Source organism: Acanthaster planci, linkage group LG01 (assembly GCF_054643075.1).
Source record: "Acanthaster planci isolate LZ-2023a linkage group LG01, COTS_SCS, whole genome shotgun sequence".
In the NCBI taxonomy this organism is placed as follows: Eukaryota; Metazoa; Echinodermata; class Asteroidea; order Valvatida; family Acanthasteridae; genus Acanthaster; species Acanthaster planci.
Window position 1 is genome coordinate 268198 of NC_141777.1, and position 18216 is coordinate 286413.

Genomic DNA, 18216 nt, shown 5'->3' on the forward strand with positions numbered 1-18216 from the left:
TAGTACTTATTTTTGGAAAGAAAATCGTTATTTTGTTCGATTGTAAAATGTCCATACTTTTACAAACAAATATCTAACCAGGATGGGTTTATTATCATTTTATTATAACATCTTATAGGAATTAGGTACAGGAAAATTAGGCTCTTTTTCAACCATTACATCATGCTTATTGTTGCTAAGTTACTACGTGCGCGGGCTCCGGCAGTCGCCTGCCCTGACATCCACAGGTAACTTTGTCATAATTATAGATCGATTTTGGTGCTAATAATTTATGTGTAATTTGGGAAAGTAATGACTGGGTTCCTATGTCAATATAACCGCAGAAGATCACGGATCAATCTAATGTAAATTTCAGTCATGTTTTGGTGGAAAAAATGGTGATATTTTGGGCCTGAAAAGTTTAAGTAAAATGCAGTTCGGCGATCGTTGTACAAGTGTGTAGGTACTGTGTAGGCCCATGTAGCGTTACTGCGGCGCACTTGTACGTGTAGACATGGGGCCCCGGACGTACATCGCTTTTTCGACTTAGGTTATAATTTTTGTGGGTCTTTATAATGCCGCTGTGGGAAGCATAATCACACATTGTTGTAATGTAAATGTATTTCACAACTCCAAACTGCATTGCTCGTATTTTCTCAAACTGTATCTTAGATTATTTTTGTGATTTAAAAATGGATATTCTGTAAGCCTAAGTGGGGAAAGTGTAACGTACATGTTTTCTACAACTCGCTCGGTGGTCGAGTGGTTAAGACATCTGCACTAGTAAGCAGGAGGCCGTGGGTTCGAGTCCCACCCGAGTAAGCTTGTGAGGTTTTTTTCGCAAGCTCTCGGACAAGCACTGAGCATGGGTAAGGGCAAACCTGTTATATATAACATTTGAGTCGCCTGCCCTGACATCCACAGGTGTAGGCTGAACGGTGTAGCAGACGAAATAAATTGTTATACATGAGGCAAGCCGACAACCCTGCTTTAGTCTACCTACATCCTTCGAGTCCCAAGGACCTGTGTGCTGACCCAACCCTTCCCCGTCCCTTCGTAACCCAAGGAGGCCCTATACCTCCAAGCGCCCCACGCCGCCACATACACAAATTGTTATTTTTACTCACATACCCAACTGCAAGTATGAAGACAATTATTCCGTTATGTTTGGTGCATTTTTTAAATAGTTCAGTTTGCACGAGAAAAATCGTTAGGGTAGGCCCGACAAGTACATGTACACCAACGACGATGAGGCAATAAATACGAACCAATCAGAACAAGGCTACCGGCATAATATCGTTTAAGAACTTTAGCCGGCGACGGCAAAATATCCAATTCATCTTAAGTGTGAGTCTCCATAGGATTCGTTGGATTAGCTCGCTTGAGTTGCCTGGGTTCAACCGCGTTCCCACCGTCACACCTGTTAGACACAGCACACGAGACCATCCCCAAGTCAGTGTAAGCTTTTCGAACCATTGAGGTAGGAAAAGACAAAATACCTCCATTATCCCACGTACCTTATAGACGCGGACGCTCCATAGTGCTTTGAATTTTTGATGTAACAAGATTTTCTTGTTGCATTCACTCTATGTTATAATTTTCAACAACAATTCCGTCAGTCATTTTATGGACAACTGCAAATGTGGGACTGTACCTTTAATCTGTGCCCACTGCACTGCTGCGTAAAAAAAACATTGGCGTCAGCGTGAATTTGACGCTCTTCGAGACATTGACTGGCCTAATTTTCGGACTGGTCACAGCGCCCCACGTGATGTGAACAGAGACCATCAAAAGCTGGTTCGAGGGAAGTAAACAGTTTCCTTTAAATGTAATTGGAATTGCTTGTTGCTGAATAGCTCATGAGTTAATTGTTGAATATGTAAATAGCTCAATTACAAAACCCTTTAGGCCTATAGTTCCTTTTCTTGTTTTATATTTTGGACATAACAGAAGTGTAACAACCACACCCAAATGCAAGTACGCTCTAAACTCTGAATTATCACGATGATTACTGGGCCCAACGGTAAATTCCTCACCATCAGAACAAATTTTAGTGCTATACTCCGTCCTTGCTGTTTTGTCTCAATCCGTTTTGACTGATGCAGCGACACGGTCGGGCCGGGTAACCCCCTTTTTCAACCCGCCGAGTGCCTTTGTCATTGAAGGCCTCGAGACGAATTTATCGTTTATTACAGGGTTGGGTTAATAGTACAATACCTACCTGTTCATTATGGTCTTATTCTCGATGTTTGTCAACGGTTGAAATTGCTATAGGGAGTGACTGCTCATTTGGTATGCGAGGGATCCTAGATACGAGGAAAGCGTGTGTATCAGTAACTTTATGGCCATTATTTAACCCGCTCGGTTTAGATGGCAACACTCCTTTCAGGACAATAGTGGAGATAGCATTACCGGCTTTACTGGCTGCATAATGCATCATTTATCGTGAACCCAGCTCGTGACCTAGAGTGGTGATTGGCGACAGACAAGGGCCAGCCCGTGCTGTACATGACAAACCACGAACTCTTTGAGGTTCTCCGCAGACGGGGTAGGAAACGGATGGAGCAAATCGCATAAATTTATTCAGCGCTGTATATCACACACTCATCGGCGCATCGGCGGGACATTATTTTTACCCCTTCTAACGATTGTCGGAACTTGGCATAATTTATACGAGCAAATATTGGAGAATTGACTAGCTGTGTGCCGAATGCGCACTGGGATGGGCCGCTCATAGGATGGGTGTTCACCACATCATCGACTCGATGTGTGGAGTTCATTCCGTTGGACTGTGGGGACCTTTCTTTATGACACGCTGCTTACATAATTACATCCGGCATCGCTATCTGTCATGTCATCAAGACATTGCACAGATTACGACCGTCTCGGAGGTAGGTTGGACGCTTTGGTTGAAAGTAACGCAGACATGACCGTGAACACTGTTCGTTCTCCAGCGGTAAACCACTAGGTACATCTCTTTGGAAATATGTCGTCCAGGGATGGCACGGCGGCGCCGGCCCTGCAAACGCTGTTTAAGCGTGTACCGTCCATACGGGACAGAACAAGACGGGCAAGCCTCGGTCAGATATCGGGTACCCTGGCCATTCACAATGCTGTGGCCAAAGGAAAGATCCATCTAGCCAAGTTCATTTTGGACGCGGTAGAGGGTCAACCACTCGTGGACGCACGGGATGCACACGGCAAGACGCCCCTCATTCGAGCCATGAGGGTCTCTGATGCCGAGACACGGAACAAAGTTGTTGACTTGCTGATAAGTTACAAGGCCAGCGTAAACCTCGTGGACCACGTAGGGCGAAGTGCCCTCAGCTACGCCTGCGAGTTACACTGCAACGGCGTTATCAGGAAGCTCGTCCGCAATAACGTGGACCCAAACTCGGAGGACCACAACGGGAACACGCCCCTGATGTACTGCGCCCTGGCCAACAATGCCGAGGCTATCGAGATCATATCCCGGTCTTTCCGCAGACTTGGGCTGGAGGTGGACAAGGTGAACGCCGACGGCATGACACCCCTCATGGAGGCGGCCAAGAACGGGTACATCGACTGTGCTCGGTTGCTGGCCCTGGAAGCGAAGGCGTCGGTCGTCATCCGGGATGAAGTGAGGAACATGAACGCGGCGGAATGGGCGCGAGAGGCTGGCTGCTCCACCTCTGAAGTGGAGGTCCTGCTCCCTAAGCAACCATACACAGAGAAGATGACAGAGAAAGGTCTCTTGTCTCACTGTCAGACCAAGACAATTGCAACAAAAAACGGAGCCTTGGCATCTCAAAGGGATGTACATATTACCTCGGTAGTGGAGGATCTGCTGAGTCATGGTCTTACTCCACTTTCTCTTTGTACTACGTCTGACAGCAGCTTGACCTTAGAGACAGGAAACGGTGCAGTATCAAGGCAGCACTTCACGTACATGGATGAGTTAGTTTGCCGGTCTAAAGAACTACTGTTGGAGAATCGTTCGCATGATTTGCCGGCAACTGGATTCAGCTTTCCCGATGTTCATGGAGTAGGGAAGCAGCATCCTGCAGGACATGAACATCACCAGTTCCCGCTTTTCGATAAGGACGTGCAGGACAACTCGCCGACCCTCTCCAAAGGTATTTCACCTTCATCAACATCACGTGGAGGCTTATTTACGAGGAGACCCCAGCCACCGGCTGCTCCCATGCGCCCTTGCTCAGCCGCTGCGCAGAAACCCCACAGACGAGTCCGTGGCCACGCCGGGCAGACGTCAAGCTCTATGGAGGACCTTCTGCTCATGGCCGACCCCACCGAACCCATTATCCGATCGTCATCGCAAAGTCCCCTCAAGTCGAGCAGCATGAGTCGCCTGACATACCAGCGAGGAGATGCCAGCGAATTGGGCAGCCCACGCTTCGATAAACGGAGCATCGAGAGCGATACACATATTGATCTGACAATCCTGCCGAGTACGCTGTCTGGACGACTGAGGACATCATCGCAACCGTTACCTAACACCGACCCTTATATCATTAGTGATAACTCGGCATCCGTCTCCTGCACACATCTGCCTCCAATATCTCCAAAATTTGACCATTAGAGGGCATCTTGTCTTTTTGGCCAGCTGACAAGCACGTTTTTACCTTGCAATTCTGTGAAATCTACATTATTCAGTTTCTTGATGACTCTGTGTATAGCTTTGGCCATGCCATTTTTTGGCGTTCCAGATCGACGTGCAGACTCACAGGGCAAACTTGTGTACTTTTGGCGGGAACTATTAAATATCTTATCGTGTGTTAGGGAGAGCTGATATATGGAGTCACTGCAGTTTCCACAATAATAAGTTTTCCTTTGGTTGGTTTATAATTTCAACAACGTGATCTCACCCTGATTTATAAGTATGTGTACTGCACAATATAACAACCCATTTTTGCGTTTCGATTGTAAAAGTATTTTGTTCCACTGAAAAGTCTTTGTTTTGATGGAAATATTCAAAAAAGGACAGAGTGGCATTACAATTTTGTTATTTATAGGGGTACGTTGAGGAATTATATAATGCGCGTGGAAGACAATCCCCACGCGTTTTCTAAAGCTAACTTCACCTCAATAATCTCTGGGTGTGCTTGCCTTTGCCGACCGACGCTGTCTCCAAGGGGGGGGGGGTGGCACGTACGTGTCCCCCATTGGAAGTCCGTGACCCCCCCCCGCCCAATTGAACTTTTGAAATTTATACAATTATCTGTAGACTGGCAGAAATGTCACCATACGTGTAGTCACATCACCTCCGGCAGCGATTGACGCCCGTGTTTGTTTGTATGCACAAGATCCACTTGGAAAACGAGATCTTTCCATGCTAACCATATTTAGAGAATTTATGGTACTTCTTCAGTTCCCAAGATATTTGACATCAAGAAATGGAGCATGCTGTATTGACACTTTTGGAAACTGTCCCATCATGATGATGAGTTTAAGTTCTGCCACCATGAACACTTATCGGCGTCACGAATTCTTTTCCTTTGAGAAGAAAGATGCGACCATTGGCAAGTAACAGGTATGAATCCTTTAATAGTAACCATTCCAACGCACCAGGATAATTTGACTGTCAAGCTTTGAGAAAAACTATGTTAATCCCCTTAATCCAAAGCTAGCATGGTAAAAGTCATCACATATTCATAAATACCTAAAACGGTTTAGTCTGAACCTGTTGTTCCAGGCCACTCCATACAGTATGCGCCACGCGTGCGGCAATTCAAATGTATTAAACGAGCAAGTAGGTATTATTCCACTTTGAAGGATTAGTATCACTTCAAATTATGTGAACATTTTGCCTATTGAAAGAACGCATTATGAAGATATTAGATATACTGTTTTTATCTTCAATGATTCTTCGTTAACAACTTCTCTGTCGAAAAATGTGTACCTATTAAAAGCTTTGTTATGCCATTATGTCACCATCGTGCTGTTTCAATGTTCGAGCAGCAGCACTTTTAATCAGGGGAACAGTACAGGCATAAATAAGGATTCGTTTTTCATGGAACCCAACGCAGGCCGCGTTAGTACAGTTATTCTTTCGTCTTCTGGCTGCATTGCCTTAGGGGACAATTGTGCAGACAGGGCTTCCTTCACTTGATGGATTTCATGTTGCTCGAGACATTCGCCCGTTCAAAATGTCGCAGCAGAACCAAATTAGATATTTTAGCTACTACTCTTTAAATTCAAGTTAAAACTCATCTAACAATATCCACGATTTACAAACTAGATAAAAGAGAACAATTTTTCCCCTAACATGTCTCGCTTTTGTTTTCATGCTACCGGGGGAGTTGTTACAGAATTACAATCTTTTACTCATAACTGCACAAAACCCTCGGTACGTGTAGTCAGAAGAATGTCAAATTAGTAGATATTAGCAGAATAGGTTTTTATTTTTAAATAGGACATCCCATAAATTCAAGCCCCACCCACTTCTTAGAGGAGCGTTTGGTACCTAAAAATATTGTCGATATTACAAAACAACATTGTTGATATTACAACGCAGTATTTTTTATCTATCTCTGTGATCACATCGCATATTTCTGGTCCATAAGTTCGGGCGTCCAGTTTCAGCTGGAAAACATTTTCCATCTCTGTAAATTTGGTTTTGAATTTTGTTTGTTAGGTAACGGTTATTTGGAAGTGGCGAATGATGAGTAACATACATGCCTTTCGCGTTGCTGTGAATCATCTCTCTGGATATTATAATGATGCGGTTTGAATTTCGTGAAATGCAAGCTGATTGCCGTCTGATGGGGCTTTCTAGGGGTGGGATTTGATGTTGAAATGCAAGACATCGTACGGGTAGCCCGGGTCCTGCAGAGCTTACAATATCCGAAACTGACAATGGTCCGACCTTTTGGCGCCATTTCCTCTGAAATGTAAACCTAGCAAGGACTCTGAAAGTATTGTCACGCCATTTGCTGATAGAAGTCTTCAACGTCCTTCACTGCAATTCCTGAAACGAGTCAAAGTTGAAGAACTGACTTCCGATTTGAAAACGCTCTTTATTGACAATTCATCTCGAAGGACCTAAACATAAGCTACGCAGTTGGTAATGTGTGGCCCCAATTATCGTGGGTTAGTGCTGAAACAGCGTTGGCTGATTGAAACCGCGTAATATGGTTGGCAGGCATTTCAACTACAATTTTAAAAAGGCAGGATCAACTGGTTACAGCTACTTCGGAAATTTACGACTCTAAAACATGTGTTTCGCACCCTTTGGGGATCTATGTCTTTTATGGGTATAACCCTATAATGCCTGCATAGTCTTAAACTATGTTTACAATGAAACTGATATCGGCATCTAAATTTGCAACAGCTTCTGCTCATAACTGTATGGGGACACGGCTTTTGCCACCAATGATAAATTGCACGCACGGACGCTACAAATCCTTTGCATTTTATCTGCCAGTTTTCCGGATGATGAAAACATCAAACATCACTCTTTTTTCAACCTGAATGCAGGCTATATTATCCCCGACTTCCTGGCATAGTCATAAACAACCCACGAACACGAGACAGGGTCAATATTGGAACTGAATGTCTGCAATCAAAAGATCGCTCATCTTGGGGGAACGCAGAATGGTTGGTGGTTGAACGCTGAACAAACTGACTCTTTTTTACGGCTTTAAAAAAGACCAAGCACAGTGCTTTTGAAACTCAAGCCGGTTAATGGCACAGGAAAGATCACAGGCACATACTTTCTCTTCTTCAGATCTCACAAACAAGGCCCCGTTTGAGAGAGCTCTCTCACATGGATCGATTGGAGTTAAATCGATGTTGACTGAACAGTACCTTAAGATCCAGTTGGGTTTCAATTACATTACTGCAGGATACCACCTTTGCTATTAGCGTTCAGGACAACAATTAATCCAGCAATGTCACGAGTGGCAAACCTTCAAGGAAGTGAACAGATCAGTCGGCTCCCCTAACTGAAAAACAACATTTGTGAATTTGCATTTACAGGAAAACAAACCAAAAACCAACAGAGAACCTTCCATTGGAGTAAGGATTTTGGGTAAAGAACTATGCAACAAAACCTATAAAGTTGCTAAAATCTATGGCTGTCAGTTGGAGCAAACTTAAAGGGTGGCTGCAATAGATTTTTGTGATTACAAACGTCTAAAATGTACCTTTCTACCTCAGTTGACCTTGTTTTCAACTTCTGTTTCATTATTTCAAAGGGTATTCGCCTTTTTGGCACTTATGCTAATGAGTATTTCCGTATTCATGAGCAAAACTGCTATGTCATCTCAGGAAGAAGCCACAATGTTACTTTGGTTTGTACACAGTTCTTCATTTTTGTAGATTTTCCTGGACTCAGTTTTCTCTTCTTTGCTGATTCTTTGTTGTTCATGTGCATAGCAACAAGAAAATGTCAATCCCTCTCTCAGAAATGTTTTCAGTAGGTAAATTTTGGGCTCACAATTTGAACAGAAACACCTATGCACTGAACAATGTCTTCCCAGAAGATGTCACAGCAACAGTGCCCTCAGTTCCATGGATAATTTTATTTGTTTAAACATGCACTTTTCAGTACACTTAACTAAATAGGAGTGTAAAAGAGTTTTTATACAACGAAGAAAAGTACAAAGATGCAGAAAATTGTGTAAACTAAAAACAAATTGCAGCTACACTTTAAAGCTGAAAACTGGTTGACCAGATATACTCTCCAATGACAAAAACACTGTCCAGCTAACACTGCCTCTGCGCCAGAATCATCCTGAATTAGTACCTTCAGTGGATATTTTTCATTTGCTTTAAGAGCAGGCATAAATACATGTAGGCGAGAAGTAGAATATCCTCTTTAAAAAAATTGCTCAGCCCCGGACATTCAAAAAGTGAGGGCTGGGGGCACCGTATTAATTAAGGGAGAGCTGTTCGTAAGGGAAATGTAAATGGTACTTTTAAAGTGCGTGTTATTCGTTTACTTTTTTTACATATGGCTGAGATGTGTACTGATCACCTAGTTACCCAACATTCTCTTTCACATCTCCGAAAAGTAAAGGACGGTCAAAATTGCCCATCCCCTTGCAAGATGTGGGGGTACATGCATATACCCTTTTCCCATCAAAGATAATATCCACAGATCAACAGTGGGATACAATAACGATAAACCCCTGGACATTGTAATTTGCTGCTGCTATTGCTGCATTTACGATTTAATCACCACGATCCCCACAAAGAAAAACATTTTTTGCTTTGAAACTTCCGGATCCGCCCCAATTTATTTTGATAAGGGCAAAATTGAAGTTTAGTCTAGTATCTGTGTGATAGCATATAGTGACGCGCACGATTCAAATCATCTCTTGCATCGCTTGCTATGAACGAAAAACGGATCTGATTCGCTTACAAGTGTTCACCAAAAACATGTCTTGACGAAAAGCGTGGCGTCCAGTGTGCCGAAATTTTGACGCATTAATTTTGCTACATTATTTACACTGAATAATCTCTTTATTTCCTATCACAGCTTAATGCATGTTCAACCACCGTTCGCCCTAAGCTGCCCCAAAGAGTTAGTCCTGTCAGTTAAAAAACTCCAAACTGGAATCGCTGACATCGCATCATGTCAAATAATTACGCCATAAAGTAAGTTCCATACAAACATGTTCCACACCACAAAGCTTTAAATGTGCAGAACCTTCATATCTTTGTAAAAGGAAAGAGAACATACCTAATTGACACCACGTCTCAAGGGCATAAAAGTAAGAGAAAGAGGCTTGGATGTCTTTAAATTAATTATTTACCTAGCTTTTACATTTTGACATAATTGACGACACTGAGCCGTGAACTCATTTCCTCTCAAGGTCTTGATCAGTGCTTGCCTTAATTAAAACTATCATCGATGCCTTGTAATTTTGCAGAAATATCCCGACTGTGTGTGATGAATAACCATAAACATATACTTCCGGCCTTTTCAAGTACATGCACTGCTTTCAACTTGCAATTTGGGTTGAACTTGGAATTTTTAGTTTCATGGATTTTTATCTTTGCTTTCAACCTTTGCATTCATTGCAAAACCTGACAGCCGGTGGGATTCCCTGCAAGGAGAAGGTGACTCGTCATTGGCAATGGGGAGAGACAGAGTGTCCATGGACGTGGCGAGGGGAGGGCAAGAGGGGGCACTTGTCCCCCCCCCCTGAAAAAAATGGGGAGCATTGAAAACAAGTGGGAAAAACGAAATAAAAAGTAAAAAAGAGGAAATGGGATGAGAGTCATCGATTTGCTTTAAAAAATATCGCCCCTTCGCCCTTGGCCTTGAGCGGGTTTATCATAATTCTCATCAATTCCCCATCCAATGGGGAAAATGGCCCCCCCCCGGAAAAAATCCTGGCGACGCCCATGAGTGTGCCTCAAAAAATTACAGTGTCCTGGCTTCTGCTATACTCACGGTATCTTAGGGTTTATGGCCCAAAATGTGAAAACAATATTTGCAAAGCAGAACCTACACTAGGTAAAAGAAAACCGATTGCCCAACAGTTGAAGTTCCCAGGTGAAAAATGTTTTGCGGACGTTTGTTTACAGTTGTTTGTTTGGTGAAAATGTGAAACTGACATTAATTTGCAATTTTATTTCGTTGCTGTTATTTTTACTTTGAGGTTCCCAAAATGAAAAGTTAACCTCCTTTCCAATTCAAACTTTTACTCATGCTTGTTCTTTTCTCTTTAAAACTGAGAAAATTCCCCAATGAACTAAAGCTAGACTGGCCTGCCACGTGTCAGTTGCATTTTCTCTTTTTTTTTCATCCGTCTTTTCGTGTGCATGTTTTTAGCTGAGTTGCGGTATATACAACTCCGTAATTTGATATTGTAGTTCTAGAAGATGTAAAAACATTTTGATTGATTCTGCAGGTTAAATCAATCGTAGAGCGCATAGACTTCCACAATGCTTCCATTAGTGGCCTGTGACGCATGCCATATTGAAGCGCGACATAGTGCTACTATGAGGCCCTTAGTTACTATACCCTTAAAATTTACCGCCACAGAACATCTGTAATTGAAATGCCACGAGCAGGACAGGTTTAGCTAACTCGGCGATGAAACAACTCATCTGGGTCACCAGTACAAATGGAATGCCCTACATGATTGTCGTGATGTTAAAATTTTGTTCATCGGATGTGCCTGGGTAATCCCAGAAATTAGGAGTCTAAAAGTGTGACATTTTTGTGTCCGTTACATCTGACCTTTGCTTTATGACATGGAAATATCACCGGAATTGATTTCAAACTATTACTATTTGTTTGGCAGGTAATTTCAATTCATTCACCACTCTTGGAAATTAGAAAATGTGTTCTGAACTTACAAAATCCTATGTCAGATGTGACAGGGACGCACACAAAAATGGAACCCTTTTTGTGGAATTACCCATTTACGGGGGACCATTGGCAGATCGGTGACAGCCACTCCATAACATGTTGAATAATTGACAAGGCGTCAATGAGCCAACGCGTTGATCTGCGCCTATCACACGTATTCACATCAGTGAAAAAAAGACTTGGGTCTATTAAGGCTCGCCTGAAGCTTAAACCTGTGGAGGGATTTCGAAAAAAAAATATATACCAATGCCGCAGGAGAATCGATCAACACAAACAAACGAGGATCGAAATACACTCATTTTAGGTTTACGATATTAACAATACATGACATCGTGACCTAGTTCGATTTCTGGCCAGCATTACGTCGAAACCCACTGAAAACACATCTTAATTAAACATGTTGTAGGAGGGCTCTATTTCACAAATTATGAGAAAGAACATTTTTATATCATCGACTACGTCCTACCCATTGACCCTTTTTTTTTCAAATGTAAGGGTAGCCATACCATTTCGCACGCTTGAAGTGCTCATTCGAGGCTCAGTGATGATGTGATCAGATTAAGTCTTCATGCACAAACATCTCTGAAATTAGTTCAATTGATCGTCATCTCGTCTTCACACTTCCTGCCAATTCAAAACTCTAATTTGCTTTTTAGAATCGAATGAAAATGTCGTTGATGCATGAATTTACAGAAGACATCAGTGTAGAAAACGTGAAGATGCAAGTTGCAGAATTTAGAAATGAATAGAGGGCCCCAGCATTTAAAGGGCAAAACGCGTACAAATTTGATAATCAAAACCCACCTTTAATCATCTTGGATTTGAAAACACATTCCCCCTTATACCGCGCCTTTCACCCCATGGCTCATAATGTATGCAAAACATCAAGTACACAACACAATAATGGAACACGTACGGAAGCCACCTGTAAAATCGCACTGGCGATGATTCAACACCCATCCGTGACTGCACCCTGTCTAGTCGCCGCCGAAGCACAGTGTCGCCCTCATTTCCGGCGCCAATTTGCATTTCCTGCTCATGATGACTGCGCGGTGGACACCTATCTACCTCTGCCTGTCCAAAGTCCGTAAGCGGGCCAGCCTCCCCGTGTTTGCCCATTTCTACGCTGCCTGGAAAACCTCACAAAAACTCCAATTTAATTACGGTAATAAAGATAAAGTATCTGACCAAGTCAGTGTTGGGCCCAAAAGCACTGCGTGAGTCATTTGCGTCGGTGACAGCGCCGTGTTTGTAGTTCTATCCGGGGCAACAATTGGACACCCTTTGATTAAAGACATTTTTGTCAACCTCGCCCGAAGAGCGTTTTGTCTCATAAACGAGTATTGTCGGTTGGTGTCTTAAAGCGTCGTAATCGTTATGCTGGGGCAAAGGACCAATCCGAGAGATTTGCTCAAGAATTGTTTTGCTTTGAATTTTTGGATCATTATATAGGATTTGAAATGAGAAGAAATTTTTTCAGAGGTAGACTTTTTTTAAAGCAAAGCGACGAAAAGTCTTTTTATACACGCCAGTTTGAAAATCCAACCAATGACAGCGAATAATCGACAACAAGCTGCAAATGGGAAGAAGACGAGTGGCACTTCGTGGAAAATCTTCACACGATCGCTATACGTTCAGTTCCAACGATGACAAAGGGAGAAGAAAGATTCAACAAGTATTTAAATACTGTGCTCAAGATCACCAAGGCCTATCAAATGCAGCCAGTTTTCATTTTCCAGCAACCTTGGGAAAAAAAATACGTGTTCAGGTGTAGATGTTAACTACCGAAGGTCCACCTGAAATGATTTGGAAAATTCCAGGTGTTGTATTGCCAAGTAAAGTAGCAGATCATAACTCCCCGAGCAGCTAGTCAAAATTGTAACTTATCAAGAATTAGCTGGAAGTGTAGCAATGAAATCAACTTTAGTTTTAAATTATAATTGTTGTAGTGTTCAGAACGTATTGATGGTGAAGTACTTCATATTCTACAACAGGGATTTTGAAAGTCTCGCTTTGATAGTCCTGTCAAAAAAGGCAAGCACCGAGCTAAAAATAGTTGTAATTTTTTCTCGGTTTTCTTCTCTCAGTAGCGCATTAGCTTCAGTAGAGCCTAAAATTAAAAGGTCACATGGCGAGCTGTCGTGATCCTTGCTCGGCCCGCTTAAGGGGATTTCAAGTGGTGCCACCCGATCACGTTCTGCAATTTTGGAACAAATGATCTGTAACTGAAGCCACCCAGGAAACACTCATGTCGGAATATTTTCTGTGTGCATTTCAAGTAACAATGTGGAAAAATCAGACGTTCTTTCAATTCCAGCATTTGGTTCCTAGGTTACGGAGCGTACAGGGGCCATTTACAAAAAAACAAACAAACAAACAAACAAACAAAAACCCCCAAAACATGAGTTATCGTCTCGCCGCGGCGAAATAGTAACTCGAAATAAAACTTTTTGCATGTAGCCCTTATACGCTCCCGTACTAGGTCTCTTTGTTCATGTACCTTTCTTCTACCTCGCGTACTTACATGAAGGACGAAAATATACGTTTCGAAGATTTACGTACCAGCAGTTGATGTGTTCTATAGATTTAGTCAGGCAGGCCTGATGCAGTTCTTGCCAGCAAAGGTCAGATTAAACTGTAAAAATTTCCTCTAATGCAGATTATTCCTTTAGTTATTTTGTTTTCCAATTTAAGGCTGCTGAAATTTTCTGTTCTCTTATTTCAATATCAATGTTGACGTCTAGAAATACCATGAAACAATTTTGTAACATTTTGTAACTTTTCGTCTGCATGCAAGTACACTGAGCTAAGTTGTACAAGACCTACGTTTAAAACGATTTTTAAAGAAGATAATAAAAGCAAAAATATGCAGTTTAAAAAATGTTGGCGTTATTGTCTAGTCAAGAGTTTCGGAAGGGCACCATCAATGTTCAATTTGCAGAATTTACTAGCATGTAAAACCAAAATTGCGACGATAGAAAGAGCACACAAATTGAGAACGATTCACTTAGTACCCTCACAGGGCATTGGGAAAGGCAAAATAATGTCGTTCAAACATTTTGTGCATTAAATACGTCACAGCTATTTGGGGATTTTACGTGCATGGTTCCACCCTATCACGTTCTGCTCTTTTTAAACATACGATCTTTAATTGAAACCACCAAGGAAACATTCATGTCGGAATACAATTCAAGTAATAATGTGGAAAAATCAGACGTCCTTTCACTTCCGGCATTCTCTTCCTAGGTCTCTTTCATGTACGTGTTTTTTCACCTCGCGTACTTTGAAGGACGAGAATGTACAACATCGCGAAGATTTTGTTGAGGTGTTTTAGATTTAGTCAGGGTAGCCTGATGCAGTTCTTCTTAGCAAAGGTCAGATTAGAGTGTAGAAATGATCCAAAAAAATGCAGATTATTTTTTAAGCTGCTGAACTTTTTCCAGACTGTTGTTTAAATTTCAATGTTTACCTCTAGAAATATCATAAAACAATTTTGTAACTTTTCGTCTTCATGCAAGTACACAGAGCAAAGTTGTTCAAAGCCTATATCGGAAACGACTATTCAATTAAGTAAATGAAAGCAAAATAACTATCAATTTTTAAAATTTGGACCTTATTTTAATAGCCAAGGATTTTGGAAGGGCGCCATCAGTGTTCAACTTTCAGAATATATCAGCATGACCCAGATTGTGACGATAGAGGGTGCACCCATGTTGAGGACGACTATATATTTCCCGCGGTTCGCAGTAAAGCGGGAAATTGTTGTCTTGTAAATTCGAATAACACGTGTGTGGGTCAATAAGCAGGTGTGTTATGTAATTTGGAATGCCAGGATGGGAGTTTTAAAGGGGGTAATAATTGTGTAGATGGTTAGTTCTAGCGAGCACACCCATAGATGCGCGTTCCTGAACCTATTTTCCACAATGGAACAGCAAGCAAGCTCGAGCGAGTGCGGCAAGCAGTTGTAAGCTCTCTATCCGCATTGATGGACAAACTGGACGATCTAATATCGTCTAAGTTAGCAGGTTTTGAGAATAAAATCAGCTAGTCTCAGTGAGAGATATCGGAAAGTCAGCTAGCTAAAATACAGGAAAACATTTTGCGCGCACATTGTAAAAAATTTAATTCAAGATGGTGGTGCCCGGGTACGGAAGGGGTCAATGCCTTCGATCGGAATTGGAAGAATGAATGCAATTGGATGGTGCCCCCACCTAGGTTGATATTGAAAGCTTTGATGAAACTGCAACAGGAAAGCTCGAAGAGTACTCTGGTCATCCCAATGTGGAAGTCAGCCCGGTTCTGATCGTTTCCAGTGTCAAAAAACAAAGCTTTTAATAGTTTTGTGGTTGACAGCCTGGTATTGCCCCAGGTAAACATTATAAACAGAGGACGAGGTAATAATGGTATTTTCGCTGAGAATTATTTGAAATTCAAAATGAAAGCACTGAAACTTGTCTTCTGAAAATAACTTTGAATGAAGACTAGAGGTCCGGCACATTGTAACAGAAGTTTGTTTCTGTGTCACAGGTATCGGGCTGAAGCGACATGTTTCACAGGCACTTCATGAGGCTGGAGTTAATGACGTTGGAATTGCTAGCAAGATGTGTGCGTTTATTATGCATTCCAAAAGCGATAGAACAGTCATCAAATATTACAATAGCTTCAAGAGATGGCAAAGTTTCTGTTCCTTAAAAGGTTTTCCTGCTCTACCAGCTGAACCTGTGCACATTGCAGTTTATCTCACCGAGCTTTTAGACGGTCACAATTCCCATCATGTCATCTCATCTGCTGTATACAGTATCAAGTAGGCACATGAACTCAATGGTTTCGCCGATCCTACCAATAGTGCTTTTGTGAGAAATCTGCATGAATCGGCAAAACGCATTACTGGGCATAAAACAGTCAAAAAAGATGTTGTCACGGCTGATATTGTAAGAGCATTGTGTGACAAGTTCAAAGATAACGGGGATCTTGTGGTATAAACTTATGTATAATTACTACAGCATTACAACAGCATTCGCAGGCTTTCTAAGATATGATGAGCTCAGCTCCATACGTTGTACAGAAATTCAAATGAATTTTTCAAAATTCAGATAATTAAAAGTAAAACTGATCAATGTCGTAGTGGCAATGCGGTCGCCGTAAAGGTACCACCTCGGCATGTCCATACAATATGTTAAATAAATACGTGTCAGCAGCAAATGTAGACTACAAAAACATCCGGTTACTTGTTCAAACCGATTTTCATATCTAAAGGTATTTGTAAATTAATATACAAGGACAAGAAGCTGAGCTACACAAGAGCAAGACAGTGCATTTTGAATATGTTGGCTTCAGGAGCGCCAGGTTTGAACTTGGGCTTAAATTCGCTTAGATCAGGGGAGCGACGGGAGCGGCTAATAACCAAATCAGTGAGCGTTGTCTAAAGCGTCATGGACGCTGGAAGAGTGATGTAAGCAAAGACGGATACATTGCAGACTCACTGAGGAAGCGGCTGCAAGTGACCCAAATACTGGGTTTATAAATTATGCAGTTCGAGTTTTCATTTCAACGGAGGTACGGGAAGAGTTCAGGGTTTACATGTAGTTAAAAGTTATTACTTGAATTTCTGCAAAAGTTGGATTTCTGCAACCCTTGCTTTGGTATTTTCTATCTCATCGATTCTCGTGCTGCTCTATCGACAAATTAAATTGAGAGATTTGGTTTAGTATTTTATTGTGAGTGTAAAGAGAAGACTATATATTTCCCGCGGTTCGCAGTAACGCGGGAAATTATTGTCTTGGAAATTCGAATAACACATAGTGTGTGGGTCAATAGGCAGGTGTGTTATGTAATCTGGAGTGTCAGGATGGGGTTTTGAAGGGGATCAATTGTGTAGATGGTTAGTTTTAACGAGCACACCAATAGACGCACGTTAAAATTGTCACCATACCGGTAGATTTATGAGGTGAAGTCCAACACCAGCACAGAGGGGACCACTGACAGTTTTTGGACACAGGTTTCCCCTCAACGTCATAGTATCCAATGGAGTGATTCTAAAATATGGATAAATGATGTGATCAGTAGAAAACCAGATACATGGTTTTGCTTACAAAACGGTATTGTGTATTATTTAAAATTAAGGACGACATAAGATAGTTGCTGTACAATTTGCATATGCAAACTGGGGTATGCAGACAGGAGTATAACTGAAAGTTTTCTCAATATTAACTACTAAGAGTACGTTTCCATGACATGGCCGATGGACGACTTATTTTATATTGAGCCACTGATGTACATTTTTCCCTAATGGAATTTGAAATATTGTAAAAAAAAAAATAAAAACCCAGTACAGCACATGGCATAAATGGTAGTCATGCCGATAGAATAAAAGGTGAGGAATGAGCACCGATTCTCATGCAGCACTATCGCTAAATTTAATTGGGAGGTTTGGTTTAGTGTTTTATTGTGTGTGTAAAGAGACTGTGATTGATGGAACATAGAAAAAGAACTGAGCAAGAAATGGGCAGTTTATAGTTAAGTTCTTTCCCCATGATTTATTAATGGTTATATACGACACCTTTATATTACTGTTCTCTCCAACATAAAAGTGTAGCCGGACGGGGGCGGTAACTTGATTTCGACCAGAAAGTTCAACCGAAGAACAAAGAAGAATTATGGCCGAAGGTCAGGCTCCGGTATCCACACTGACTTTATTCCACGGTAAAACTGTAACAAAAATACGAGAAAGCCTTCACAACTCTTGTAAACATCACAACGTACATCTAAATAGCAATAGAAAAACAGTTAAACCACTGAACACGTATCTATAGGTTCCAATTAGTCGTGGGAATAAGCAAAGTGTTTAATACAGGGATCGTTCCATCCTAACAATGGCGGGTTGTAGACAAGAAACAGGTATTGCTCACTCA

General features: G+C 41.7%; 1 protein-coding gene across 3 annotated transcripts; it reads left to right on the top strand.

Annotated features, from left to right (window-relative positions):
• The first annotated feature begins 914 nt into the window (after positions 1–914).
• On the top strand, positions 915–17725 carry LOC110989933 (uncharacterized). Of its 3 annotated transcripts, XM_087140720.1 has the most exons (4): positions 915–5509; positions 8175–8270; positions 9461–9579; positions 15833–17725. In XM_087140720.1, exon 1 carries the CDS (start codon positions 2966–2968, stop codon positions 4556–4558), a length of 1593 nt encoding a protein of 530 aa, XP_086996846.1. In that variant the 5' UTR covers positions 915–2965; the 3' UTR covers positions 4559–5509; positions 8175–8270; positions 9461–9579; positions 15833–17725. The 3 variants fall into 3 exon arrangements, with proteins under 3 accessions (XP_086996846.1, XP_022110338.1, XP_022110339.1); XM_022254646.2 differs by lacking the exon at positions 8175–8270; XM_022254647.2 differs by lacking the exons at positions 8175–8270; positions 15833–17725 and adding an exon at positions 10019–12761.
• The last annotated feature ends 491 nt before the right edge of the window (positions 17726–18216 follow it).